Here is a 14,986-nt window from a genome sequence, read left to right as displayed (position 1 = left end):
ATATTATCAGAGGCATTGAGAGACACAGTAGAGCCCCATAGACTACCATGGCTATGCCTGTAGGCTAATGCCTATACCTCATATTCACAAACTTTGATTTGAATTGCTTTTCTTGTTATAATGCAAAATGTTTGATTTTAAAGGAGTGGTTCAGCAAAACGTGTTGTATGTACTAATATGCCCAGAATGGCTGACAAAAGGTGCCCGGTCTCCACTGCACTTTACTTGCTGGTGCTAGGGTCAGTATAAGATGTTGCTGCTCAGCCAATCAATGGCAGAGGCGGGATATGGCTGCAGCCAGCATGGGTGTATTGGCAAAAAAATAAAAATAAATGAAAATTTTTTAAACACACCTTTAACTGTGCAAGATGCTCTACATGAACTTGTGCAAAAATCCTACATTGCAATCTATTAGTGTTAGTACAAGTCACATTAGGGCACCCATAAAAGTGGTAAGCTGGAAACTGTGCATCAAATACTGCCTGCAGTTTACTACCAATAAACACATTTCTTATGTTGTCTAAAATCCATATGACATAACAGTGACAATGAGCAGCTAATCTCCTGCAGTAAGTGCGACATGGTTCACTATTATGAGTATGTTTTTTATACTTCATCTGTTGGGAGTAGTTGCGCCTGTTAATCCTGCTGGAATTGGGAGAGGAGGACTGCATCTTGCATAGTAAGGCCATGTTCACACGGCGTATCTGACTGGCCGTTCTGTGACCCAGACGGATCACAGAACGACCGGTCTCAGAGAAGATCATTCTGGCCGATACTGCAGTACCGGCCAGATGATCTTCATTTCTGTTGATTTGGGATGCGGGCACATTTGTGTGGGAACTGACATGTCTGTGCGGCCACTATTCAATGAATAGCGGCCGCAAAAAACTGACATGTCAGTTTTTTGTGTGGCCGGTTGGAATCATGTCCGGAGCGTATGCTATGTGTATACACTCCGGCATTCCATTCATGCACATACAACATATCTTCTGCATAAATCACGCCCGTTGTTGCAAATTGCAACAACGGCCATCATTTATGCAAAAGATACTTTGTGTGAACATGGCCTTAATGTGAACTATTTCAGTTTATAGGGCAGTTTAAACTAGTAACAGACACCCTGATTCCATCTTGACTGACAGCTTTCAGCCTACACTAGTGGTGCTGCAAGAAACTGAGATCAGCACTAAGATCAGGGCCTAAGCTACCTTGTGACAAATTCTCTTTGGGGGTATGTTCACATGACGTTTTTTACTGGCTGTTTGAAACTAAAAACAACGTCCGTTGCTTTGAGTATAAAATAACGTCCGTGGTTTTGCATGTTTCAACGGCTGCAATTGCTAAAAAAAATGGGTCTGGCTCAACTTCTCCTTTAATAGTAAAGGACGGTGAAAAAAAAGAAATTTTGTGTGAACAACTAAAAAATTTAACCATTATTTGTAAAAGACGTCTGCGAATAATTGTTATGATCATTATTTTGGCGTCCATGAATGAATGAGATATAGGGGGGGATATAAAGTTGACATGCTGTAGCCGACATGTTAATGTGTGTTATTTGTTAAAAATTGCCTAAATGTTAAAAAGATGGTTGTTTAAAAAAACATGTCTGTTTAAAAAAAAAAAAAACACATGAAAATCATGGTAGTTTCATATGAGGAGTGTTGAAAACCAGGCAAAAATTAATAAGGTATACACATATGTTTTTAAAATCTAAAGGTGTATGTGTTCATTTTTCATTTGTGTCTATATTAAATAAAATGTAATGCAAATGTGTACTTAGTTTCATCAGCCTTATACTACTGTAGTACCACTTTTTGCCCTGTAGGTGTCACTAGTGCAATCTCTATAGAAAACAGTGGAAACACTACCGTTATTCTGTGCAAACACCATGGTAACGTACAGCAGAGGCCCTATAGTGCTACTCTACTGCATGCTTACCAATAACACTCTAGATTTCTAATCTTGTACCTTTATTGCACACCTGAAAACAATGTGCTGATCATTGCAGCATGGAGGATAAAGGGGTTATCTATAACATCCCAAAATTACAGTACAGACAAAGCAAAGTTAGCTCGGCAATCTTCTTATGAGCTGGTTGCCTTTGAAGTCTGTGACGCTCTGCCCTGGGTGGCTGGAATCAGTCCTGGGAGAAGTTTCCGAAGACTGGATTCAGCTTTTCCAGGCACCCGAATGGACTTAAATAGCAGCAGGCTGATAAGCAGATTGCATAGCTAACTAAGCGATTTGCTTTGTTTGTACTGTAAATTCGCTTATCTCTAACAGTGAGACTGACCATACCTTCATTGCTATTGTTTGAGGCTGCAATTACCTAAAAAATAATTTTTATTACTGTTTTGAAGTGTCATAGATGTGTGGCCAGAACAATTCATTGTACTAGTCACGCCTCTATGACACTTCAGAGCAGTAATAAAAAGCATTGTTTAAGGTGATTGCTGCGTTGGACAACTACAATAAAGGTATGGTCACTACGTAGAGTGCTATGTAGCCATGTAAGCAGTTTGGGATGTCTTTTCCAGCTGACAGTTTCCATTTAAAATTGATGTGCTATCCTTAGGAATAATATTAGGTTAATATCAGATCTACAGTCTGTCTTGTGGCAGCCTTGCAGTCAGCAGTTTAGAGTCCTCTCTCTTGAACACGTTCAGGGTTTGATCAGGGTTTGTGATGCAGTTTTAAGGCCAAAACCAGGTGTGGATCATTACAAATGAGCTAACACAAAGAACAAATGTCACTTCTATTCTTTTTTGAATCCACTCCACACTAGTGGATTCAGCGTGAAAGCACCCTGCATCACTGTTTGTAACTGCATTACGTCAGTCTCCAATATTAAGAAATCAACAAATTTCACAGCAGTATTGGAAATTGTAATGCAACCTAACTGTTTTACCTTAAAAAGGGTGGAATGCAGATGCACTACAGTACCCAGCAGGAGCCGTCTGGGACAGGGATAACCTCTAGTGAGCCCACAGGCTCTTGCTGGGTACTGTAGTGCATCTGCATTCCTCTACTCTCGGCCTGTCCGTGAGTGACTGGAAGCTGGCAGAGGTGTGAGATGAGTTTGAGATACTGTTGTGCCTATCACTAGTACAACCTTTCCAGGTGTGCGTACATATGTTCACTGCACTCTAGAACTTCTTGTTGGTTGTTTATACACTACACCAGAAGGCACCCCTTTATCTTTTTTTGTCTAAAAGTGTAGAAGTCACATCTTTTCTTTATGCTGTACACCTGATTTTGGCTGCAAAAGCTGCACCAAGCCAGCACTGTATAAGGGTATGTTCCCACTGAGCAAATACGGCAGAATTCCATGGTGGGATTCCCGCTGTGAGTGAATGAGAGGGTGCGTGCTCCTCCGCTGCCGCCGCTCTCTGCACAAGGTAAGTGACATGTCACTTCTTTAAACGGACAGTGGCAGCAGAGGAGCGCACGCTCTCCCATTAAGATGATATAACACACTGAGGCAGACGCCTATTTTACTCAGTGTGAACATACCATAATAGCGGCCTTACAGGCAAAGCTCTGTACTTTAAGTAGCAGCTGTGTTAGTTCAATGCCCAGGGCTACACTGTGACTTTTTGTAGTGCTACAAATTAATTTTACTCCCGAAAAAGGTCCCTAACTACTTACATGGCTACATGTAAGCATTGAGACTATCCCTAACTTTATTGTAGTTGTCTGAGACTGTAGACAGTCTCAATGTTACAAATTCCTTTTTATTGCTGCTCTGAAGTGTCATAGAGGTGTGGCCAGGGCACTAAAGTATGCTGATGAGCCCTGGCCACACCTCCATGACACTTTACAATAAATTACATATTTTAAGAGATGATTGTAGCCTCGTAGCCTCAGAAAACTACAATAAAGGTAAGGATAGTCTCACTACTGCTAGTAGTAGGTACTCCTAATCATGGACCATGACTGAAATGTGTTGGTGGTACCAACATGGAACGGTAATAAAGAAATAGTTTATCCCAGTGCCATATTACATGTGTGTCTCTGCATTGTGGACATAACCTTAGCTGCTTCTGAAACGTACTGTGCACCCTGCCAAGGATTAGACAGTCAAGCTGGCGGTACACATGGTATAAAGCAACACATCGATGTCTGTACAATCTTGTGGACTGCAGTTTTCACTCAATAATTAAAACCAGTAGCACTATGAAAAGTTTCTGTGTAGCCCCAGCCTTGATGGAATAATGCTGTAGCGCAGAGCTGGAATATCTGGTATAGCCGCTACTAAAACTACAAAGGTGTGCCATTAACCAATGAAGAGGACACAGCCCCTGCAGCAGCTGATCAGCAGAAGTTCTGTGTTCTATTATTTCAACAAACATTTAGGTCAGACCCCCACGGATTGCTAAAACAAGCAGGGAGAATACTAAATTGAGCGCTTCTCTCCTCAGCAACCTGGTCTCTGGTTCCCATGCCACTTCAGAAAACAGATTCTATAGTAATTCTATGGAGCCTGTCTACTGCAGATCTCAGCTCGTTCTAGCGATTGGTGGGGTCTAAATACTACTACTGATCAAAACTTTTGACGCATCTCTGTGACACGTCAATAGTCTTTTGAAATTATACCAACACATATAGGCCATCAATTTATGGTCCAGGATGAGCCCAAATAGTCTGAATACAGAATGCCTATGGAAAAAAGAAAGTTTGCTGAGAAAGGCGGATAAAAGTGTCCATGAGAAAATAGTTTTCAAGATCATTTTTTCTACATAGAATATTTTTAAAAAGTTTATAGCCTAAATATAAAAAGAAGGAAAAGAAATGCCATATTCTGAAGATACTGTGGTTCACTTGGAAGGTTCCCACTTTATTCCTGCACATGGCACTAGCATTAGGGTTCATAGAGAATAATGGAAAAAGAGTAAAGGCGGATGCTGGTTGGCCAGCCATCTTTGGATCATGTCAGACATGGAGGTAAGAGTGCATTTTCAATGATATGTAGACACATATGGTTTGGTCTTCAGGTGCAACATGATTTCACGTCTTTGTTCCTATATTGATGATAGAATATAAAACCATTTTGTCTTACCCATCTAGCTGGGACTACTAGATGCTGAACATTGGCACTGTGCAATTATATATAATATGAGCTTTCACTGGTGCAAACATCATCTAAAGATATGTAGGTATAGCGGCATAAACATCTTGTATTAGGAGCCGACAATACAAATAACATACATGTAAACCATTGCTGTGTACAGAAGATCTACATAGAAGGACATCCTTTCCACATTGCACAAATGCCCTGGTATGTATATATTGCATTGAAAGATAATAGTATATGTATATCTTCATAGTGAGGAGGATAAATGTGTTTTTCTAACATGCAAGCCTTTTATACACTTTTAGAGTTTCTCCACCGAGTCCTCACTTTGGCAACTTCCCAAAAATGTATACTTAACAGATATAACTAACTGGAATAGTATTTGAAGTCAATAGGCATTAATAATCTAAATGAAGGCATCATTTCTTACATGGCTCCAAACAGTGTGATAACCTATTAGGGATATGACTGTCTTATCATGGAAATGTCATGCACACAGGGAATTATCCTATAGAACCCCATAAAATTCTATATTACTGCCCCTTACAACTGCCCAAAGCCTTGCTGCTATTGACTTCAATGGGAAACATGCTAAAAAAATGACACATCACTTCTTTTAAAAGGGTAATCCAGTGCTACAAAAACATGGCCACTTTTGCACCACTCTTGTCTCCAGATTGGGTGGGGTTTCATTGCAGTAAATGGAGCATAATTGCAAACCACACCTGAACTGGAGACAAGAGTAGGACAAAAGTGGTTATGTTTTTGTAGCACTGGATAATCCCTTTAAGCACGGTTAGGTGTTAAAGCCCCCATTGATCCCCCCCCAGTGCTGCCCATGGCTCAGTGAACATACTCTATACATGATTCAGAGAATTTAAAATTAAGACAAACAAGGTAATGTGCATATATGTATACAGTGGTCCCTCAATATACAATATTAATTGGTTCCAGGACGACCATTGTATGTTGAAATCGTTGTATGTTGAGACCAAAATTCTATGGAAAACTGTCCCAGGTAAAGAGCAGCACAGGACATGTAGTATCACACTATAATCTGGAGAATCACTACTAGACAGCCAACCAGTGCATTCATTTCACTAATACTGGGGTTTTACCAGTAAAATGGCCACTTTCATTGGTTGATCATCTAGTTATTCAGATGTGCTGCAGATCCTGACTGTCTGTAACATTGTATGTTGAGTCTGGTCTTAAGTTACGATGGTCCAGAAAGGAACATTGTATGTTGAAAATATTGAGGGATAAAAGTTGAGGGATGACTGTATGCCATATACCTGTCTTCTGTCTAAATGGGGGACTCAAATCCATCTAATAATTAGATATATAATAAAATGCATTAATACCTGGTGAAACTTTGAACCCTATAAATCCATGAGAATTAAAGAGTCATCGAATGGTTGTGACCAGTTGCCCAAATCTCTAGATTCAGCTTAAAAAGGAGTTTTCTGGGGGAAAAAAAGTTTTCAAATCAAGAAACTTATACAGATGTGTAAATGTGTTACTTCTATTAAATTAACTTTTCGGCATCTGTATACTCCGTTCTGCACTTCTTTCTAATCTTACATAATGCTCTCTGCTGCCTCCTCTGTCTGTGTCAGGAACTGTCCGGAAAAGAAGTGGTTTGCTCTGTGGTTTTCGCTTCTGCTTGGAACAGTTTATAACATGGCAGAGCTGGTTTGAAACACTGTGTCTGGTTTGAAAGAAGTAAAAGACTTAGTCGGGGGCATCCAGCAGCAGTTAAAAAGCATGGAAAGCATGGCTTTTTTTAATAGAGTTAATTTAAGAATCAATATAACTCTCTTATACCAGTTGATCTGAAAACTTTTGTAATCCTTTGGAGAATCCCTTTAACAATGCCTATTACATGGTTATTGAGCAGGCAGGACCAGACAAACAATCACTGAATCATTTGTGTTACCCTTTGCTTTCATCATTCATTGGCCACACATCCCCTATTACACAAGGTGCTGTGAGGTGATGAACAATTATTTTTTTAACCTGTGGATAATGCTTCACTATTCAACATGGACATGATCTTTCATACGAAAAAATAATAACAGAATGGCTATTTATGTCTTGCCCGATTAATGTTTGTACAAGGTGTACCAGCACAGACCAGCAAATTGTCAACATCTCCTTCTCGCCCAATTCCATTAAATTGCTGCCACACAAATGGTTGATAATACTGGTTACTGTAAAGGAAACCATCTGGGAGTTCTGCACAAGAATACCTTTGATATGGTTCAGAAAATGGGGAAAAAACTCCCATAATTGCGTTCAGCATTTGAAGTTATAGAATTCCCCATGAGAAGAACTTCCATGACAGCACTTCCTGTCTGGACCCACATCAATCTGCACATTCCAGGTAAACAGTATACATTAGAATGAGTTCATAAATGTGAATGGAGGTCAGAATCTATATAACGTCCCATTAAAAAAGATAAGCAAAGAAGGTACAAGGCAAACATGTCAATTCATGGGAAACCTGTAAAAAATAGCTAATGAGTTGGCACATACATAGCAGTTTGTTCACATTTGTATATTAGAACACTAAGGCTTCTTTAAGTGAATAAAAAAGAACCAAAGGACCCTCTTTAAGAGATTCTTTCAGCAAATTAATGCCTCCTAACTGCTGACACTTAAATATAGAACATGGGGAAATATGTTAAAATATCACTAACCTTCTGCGTGAACAAAAGGCCTTTTATTGCTCTCGGACACTGCCATTGCAATTGTTGAAGGGGTTGACCAAGATAAAAACATTGCTAGCCTTTCCACAGGATATGCTTTTAATAAATGCTCTGAGGGGTCCAGAAAACCTGGAAGCAGTTGGCTCAGTACTCAGTATAGCAGTGGTGCCACATTACTACAGCCCACAGCTTCTATTGAAGTGAATAGGAGCCAGTTAGTGAATTGGTGAATAGGAGCCAAGTGTCGTCATCCCATTGATTAAATATTGATAGCTTATCTAGTAGAGAGTCTAATAATAGTTTTTCTGCTGGACAACCCCTTTACATTTCATGCTAAGTGCCCAGAGATCTGGGTCTAGTTCTGGCCCTGGCCTCTCCTTTTACCTCTGAGTGACCGCTCTACTGGCTTCCTAAATGGAAGCTAGAGCTGTCAATCAGAACTGAAAGGAGGGGCCAGGGAAGTGATCAGTGCAGAATATAAAGTCCACTTCCTGGGCATTTATGACAGCAGTACTCAGGGGGCTAAAAGATTGTATGACCGGAGGTTTAGATTATTGTTAACTCCTCTTTCTGTCCTATACGGAACTGTCAGCTGCTTTAAAGGTGCAAAACTACATAGGGATCCCTTTAAAAGTAAACCAGAAATCTGTCCAAGAAGATGTATGTCTTTGTAGAATATATATTCATTGCTATTGATTTCTATGACTGGTAGTAGACAGGAGCCATGGCATGTAAATAGCTGGTAGGAAATCCGAGGATATATGTAGTAAGAAAGCTCCTCCATAACAGAAAGACCTGAATATCTGTGTCATCTTATAGGGTGTGAGCATCGTTTCCAGGTTTTTATGGCTTTTGTGCTAGAATTTGCCATATTTGTAATAGTGATATGTACAATGTGCATATCTTGTGTAAACCACAAGCTTGGATACATAGATCCACAATTGTTTTTACAAGACATGCAGCTGTATAACCAACATCACAATTTCATATCTATCATATTGTGGAGTAAATTCCCTTCATATAATGGCATGGCCAAACATGCAATGACATAAAAGTGAATAATAAATTAACATTAGGCAAAGTAAAAATGATCCAATGGTTTCTTATTAACAAGTAGTTCCTTTTCTGCTCATAGTCTCGCTCTATGATTGTTCAAAAAGAAAGGCTGCTGATTTCTCTGGGGAGAAGACGTCAAGGGCGTGCTGCTTGTATAGAAGTACGTCAGTCATTGGCTCAGTCTAGAAAGACAAACCTGTCGGAGTACAGGAAACCTTTCAGTCTATTCTAAAGGAAAGGCTTTACAGTAGTTGCTTTTAGGAAGCATTGCTTTATAGAAAATACTGGCATTAGGAATCAAAATCTGTGCAGTACTTAAGACTTAGCTATGTCCCCATTCTTTCATATAATGGGGCCCTGCAGCATATTGCTCCGCACTTTAGTGCTGAAAAGGTTTAAGAATGAGATGAAGACAAGGGATTAAGATTCTTTGTCACCTTTGGTCTTCTGTGGGTTCCTAGATGTAATCAAACTGATAGTTCGTCAATATACCACGTACCTAGCAATCAGACTATGATATGAGGTAAGAGAATATGGCACTATATTCACTATGTTCAGTTTCATGAACCAGTATATCTCCGCATAATGGTCACTTTAGGTTTCTCAGGTGCTTTCATTGTCAGGTGACTTCATATATGTAACTGGAATGTTTGCAGTAAAGCAAAAGGCTCAGATCCAGACTGAGAATACCCACCAATGAAATGCAGTAATATATATTTGTGTCTATATGTATATATATATTATATATATATATATATATATTTAATAAAAATATGTACAGTCACAGATCAGAGTTTGGCACAATTTTCATTTCTTTTGTGGGTTGTAATAGTGCATTAACTACTGTACAACAGTATGACTTTAAACAGTCTTTCACAGAGAATACCAGATTAAGCTGCCCTTCAAACAAGTCGTCACAATGTAAACCCTGGATTTCAGCACTTAACAGATCAACAAACCACAAGGCATATATTTTTCCAAAGAAACAAAACAAACATCAATGTATTTTTTTTTTTCTAGAAAAAAAAGGAAAGTCTATTTTTTTTTTAATTCAAAATGTTTTAGTTTTTTTCTGCTTTGAATGCATTACCCAATTCCTGCAGAGGAAAATGCTTGGCGTCAGCTCATTGCAGTAGGTGGGACGATAAAGAGTTTCACGTATTTGGAATCTCCTATGCAGATCTTGTAAGTGTGCAGCAGGGGGAGCTGAAGAACACATCATGGGACCACATGAACCTAACCAACATATGTGTTTCAAATCCTATAGACTCCACATTGTGGCGTTTCAATGCATAATTTTCCTTTTTGTACCTTTTTGTTTATTTTTACAAGGTTTTTGGAAAAAAAAAAAAACAACAAAAAAGAGTAAATCTTTGCGTTAGAAACAAAGAAGCACAAAATGTAAATAAAGAAGCCAAAGAGCAGAGAATAGAAGTTCTTGTTAGCCTTCAGTCATTGTAAAACCCAGCCAAGTCAGGGACCAGTGATTTTTAGGTAGCTTGTTAGCATTTGTCATGCGCAGCCTCTTCTTTTATTTGCAAGGCAATGACTATCATGCAGCTTTAGGCTTTTTAAGATTGGTTTTAAAAGAGAACTAAACAAGGACCAGCAGGCTTAGCAAATGCGAAGAAAAGAAAACAAAATGCGCTTTAGAGCTTTTGGTGCAACATTACCTCAGTTTTTCAAATGCAGCTGTGACCATGGGGTCCTTGTGTGCTTGGTCTATTCTTTTCCCTTTACAGTTTTCATCTCGCAGAGACTTAGATGTGGATTTATGACGATACAATTTTTTGTGTGTTGGTACATTATTGGTTAAAATACTGAGGTTTCCAAAGTTCTTATCAAAGAAGGCTGCATGAAGGTTGGCTCCATAACCTAGTGTACAGCTTGGATCAAACACTCCAAACTTAGCATTGTTCTTACCTGAGCCCTTGTTGGTTGACTTCTTGGAGCCCCCCACTGAGCTGCCATTTACCTTTTTCTTGAATTCTTGTGGTGTCCCAGCCAAGATTTTCAATGTTTTCAATTTTAGGCTGTTTGATTCTGGAGACAGTAGTATATCAGGGATGTCGCTGGGCCCCACTGGGTTGTAAAAAGGCTCCATTGATGCCATCATAAACCTCTGAACATCAGCCATTCCAGATGCAATATTGGAAAGAATGTTAGAAGGTTCCTCAAATTCCCTCTGATCATCATCAAGGAGACTGTTTCCATTCCCTACATTAGGTTCAGTCCAAGGAGTCTTGTTACCTTTGTCAAGCGTCCATTCATTGACCCCAGCTATGTGCTTCCCTGTCTTGGATGAGCCAGGCTCGTAAAGCTGCATGCAGTCAGATAAAGTCTGCTTTGTAGGGTTTGCATTATTCAATAGACCTGATCGATTGCCTGCACTTTGGGTTTTATCACTGTTGGCATTTTTTCCTTTCTTGGGGTTTTTGGGGGCTGTTTGTCGAGGAGTCTTTGTTTGTGTTTTATCTGCCCCCTTGCAGGCTTTAGGGGTTTTCTTCTTGCTACTTTTTGGAGAAGAACTTTGGTTGGCACCTGTGTTTTTAGACAGTTTCTTTTTTGACTTTGAGGCTTTGCCATTGGCATGGACAGGAACGGCAGATTCATCAAATGGGGGCAAACATGGGCCTTTCTCCAGAACGCTGACAGAATCTTCATCATTAAACATATGAAACTGAAACTGATGGTTATTGAGTGCAAAGCCACTATTGGTCTGCTCCTGGGGAGGAAGAACAGTACAGTTCCAGTTAGGCTTCTCTGGTCCATTAAGCCCTCCCTGTGAACCATTTTGAAAGGCCTTTATATTTCCTACTGACTTTGCATCTGTGGCTGTAATTTGAGGGGAGAGGTTGGGGGTGTCTGGTGGTGACATCTCTGACAGGGATGAGTGGCGGAATTTGTCAGGGGTAAAGTTGGAGATGTCCAGAAGGTCAGTCGATTCCTTCAGCGGGGTGATTTCATCAATGCTTTGTTGGATTATAAGTTTGGGGCTGCAGTGAGCTAAGAAATCATCACTTATTTCATCTTCTCCATCCTTTTCACAAGATTTCATGCTTAAAGAGCTGTAATTACTAGAACTAACTGACAATGAGCCCACTGAGTCAAAACTAATAAGCCTTCCATTGTCTGTACTGAGTGTGCCTCTCTGCAAAACAAAGTGCCCATCTCCACTGTTATAATGACAGGACTGATAAGAGTCATCCTGCTGAATCTGGCCTTCTTGCAAATATGTTTTGTGGTACAGCTGTTTGCTGCTGTTCGGTTGAACTTGACTATATCCAGAGGCTGTCATGTCTGTATCTGATACAGCAGCAGAACCGCCAAAATCTCCTGATATGATGGACACTTCCCTAAGGTTGGATATGAACTCAGCCTGACTGCTAGGGGGCTTGCCATGCCACATGTCTGGGAAGCTCTGCTCCATATCTAAGTGATGGGGTGACTGCTGCAGCTCAGACTCTGAAGGGGGGGAAAGCACACAACTCTGTGCAAGTTGAAGGGAACTGAACTGTTTATCTGTCTGCATGATGTTAACTGAGTGCTGCCCCAAGGGATGAGGGGCAAAGTATGTTATACCAGTGCCACTAGATGAATCTGACGCATCTAACAAAGTCTGTAGATACCCTCCAGGGATAACTGGTACATTGGTAGTGATGTGAGCAGATGGTAATGGCTTGTCAGGAGAGCAGGTGGCTTGCAGAAATGGAGAATTTTTAGCTTCGTTGTCAGCATGGCACTGAGATGGATGGGCACTGTCTGATGCACTGTGAATGGTTTCTTCTTTCAACAGCACTGCTGAATCCTGGTTCTCAATGGCGGGGAAGTTTTCTATTGGATCTGCTGTACTAATTTCACTCGCTTGCTGCAGCTTGAGCTGTTTACATTTTAACCTGGCTTCACTTTTAAACTTTATCCTCCTTATTACTTTCCTGTCGGCACATTTCAATTCCCTTTCTAAAGATCTACATTTTACTGGGGCGACCTCTGCTATGTCACTCAAGTGTAATCCATTCACGCATCCTGGGGTTTCCAGAGTTATAGAATGCAATTCATTAAGGCTAGCCTCATCTTTGCTACTGCATCCCTGTCTGTGGTCATAAGAAGAAAGCATCTCCCTGCTCACTGGTTGTTCTATAGTTTGTATCCTCTGTAACCTGTGTCGGTTTGCTAGCTGACCTTTTCTCTTCCTTGGAGGTGGGGCATTCTCGCTTCCATTAAGACATCTCTGCGCATTGATGGCTGAATTGTTCCTCCTTTTTTCTTCCCAATAATCTTTAAGCGGAGCAAGCTTTTGGTATTTTCCCAGCTGATCATCACTCAAAGTGACTGTTGTCTCATTTGCGTCAAGCTTTCCCAGCTTGATCAGCATGTGCTTCTCACCTTTGAACCTATTGATGATGATGTACTTGATGATTACAGGTGGCTCCTTCCTGCAAACTTTCCGACGTTTCTTAGGGCACCAGTCGTCATCATCTTCTTCTTTGGGTCCATCTGGTGCTCCTTCCTTTTTCTCAACCACCTTTTCATTCTCAAGTGAATCCATGTCGTACAAGTAGTCGTCGCTGTACCTGACTTTCCTTTTCACTCTCAGACCATAATTTGGTTGTATCAGGGAATGAGAGTGTTCACGTGATAGGTATCTTGTACAGTCTTTAATGTCTCCTAACACATCATATGAAGATTCACTGCATGAGCTATCATCACTGTACTCGCCCGAGTCTTCGGCTGAGTTAACAGAATCCAGAAAATGACTTCTTTTGGTGCTTATATACTGCACCACGTCCATACTTCCACAGGTCTTATTTAAGCCAGATTTTACACCATCAACCTCTTCCTCGTCATCCTCTTCTTCATCATCTTCTTCCCATATCCCACCTTCTTCCAGTTTGAATTGTGAAGGGTCAACTAATCTCTTTTTTGACCCTTTACTTTCTCTCTTGGGGCAGTTAGTGAAGACACTTGGGAAGAAATTAAATTGAGCATCTTCTTGTAGGGCATTTGTCTTCTCCCTCACATTGTCCTGAAATGATTCATACCTGATTTTCAAGGAGCACACATCGCTGCCAAGTGTAGAATCATCATCGTCAAACATGTAATTATCCACATCTTCTTCTGAAAACAAATTAACAGATAGCTCATTTTTCGAGCACAAGTCAAGTAGTTCAATTTTGCTTTCGCTAATAAATGACTCAAAGTAGCCCCATTCCTGGTTAGGGTTAGCCAGCAGTGCCTCGTCTCCATTGCACTTGTCCAGTAGTAAACCATCATAATAGTTCTTTTGAGTGGGGTCCTCTGAATCACTGTCAGATTTGTCTTGGTCCCTTTTGTCAGACTCTTGTGATTTATGGACAGGGAAGCTTAAGAGCTGGTCAGACAACAGTTGATCACCATACTTTAGACTGTCGGCTGTACTCATGCAGTGAATCCCCATGTCAGAAACTGGACACGCGTCAAAGTCTCTACTTATATCTCCAATTTTCAAACTGACACCAGGCTCTGGTTCTACTCCATCCTTCGTTTCTATAAAACAACCCAAGCAAGTCCGACTCTGCTGCATCAGGCAGTCTCCAGTCAAGGTTGACATAGTCCCAGGCTCCATAATGGTAAAAGGTGTTTTCTCACTATCGCTGGGCAAAGACCAAGAACTGAGGTCTTTGGTGACACAGGTTGTCAAGGATATGGCCTGAGCTGATGGGTCACTGCTGACATGTTCTGCTGTATCAGACAAACGTAGTGGAGAAGGAGGACCCAGCATGCAAGGCTCTTTGGAAATGATGGGTGGCAATGCTCTGTGACAGGCATGGATTTCTTTTTGATTTAAGGCTGGAAATGTGACAGGAGCATCTGCAGCATCAAAGGACTTCACATCATCCGCAGGATCATGCGGCTCTGCAGAGGGAGGAAAGATACAATGTTTTAGCTGTTTTGTTCATCAAGCTGTTCCATGTATAAATGTATATAAACATCAATACACAGTAGGATGCAGTCACTAAAATGCAAAAGCTATTAACGATCGTTAAGAGCCATTGAAGTGAATGAATGGTAACGATTGTTAATAGCCTCGACACTGCAGAGAACGGACCCCTAGGTATGTCAACTAATTATATTCCAATATAGATCTGATCAATAATTATCT

The 14,986-nt window shown here is 40.5% G+C and overlaps 1 protein-coding gene across 1 annotated transcript in view; it reads right to left on the bottom strand.

The window, feature by feature from the left end:
- Positions 1-10,457: 10,457 nt before the first annotated feature.
- NEXMIF (neurite extension and migration factor) overlaps positions 10,458-14,986 on the bottom strand; it is a 63,579-nt gene continuing 59,050 nt past the window's right edge. The window contains exon 3 of the mRNA XM_069986768.1: positions 10,458-14,739. Coding sequence (XP_069842869.1) covers positions 10,514-14,739 — 4,226 coding nt within the window. The 3' untranslated portion in view covers positions 10,458-10,513. The remainder of the gene's footprint in view (positions 14,740-14,986) is intronic.

This window comes from Dendropsophus ebraccatus, chromosome 10 (assembly GCF_027789765.1).
Source record: "Dendropsophus ebraccatus isolate aDenEbr1 chromosome 10, aDenEbr1.pat, whole genome shotgun sequence".
In the NCBI taxonomy this organism is placed as follows: domain Eukaryota; kingdom Metazoa; phylum Chordata; class Amphibia; order Anura; family Hylidae; genus Dendropsophus; species Dendropsophus ebraccatus.
Note: the sequence above shows the minus strand (reverse complement) of the source record. Positions and strands in the feature narration are given on the sequence as shown.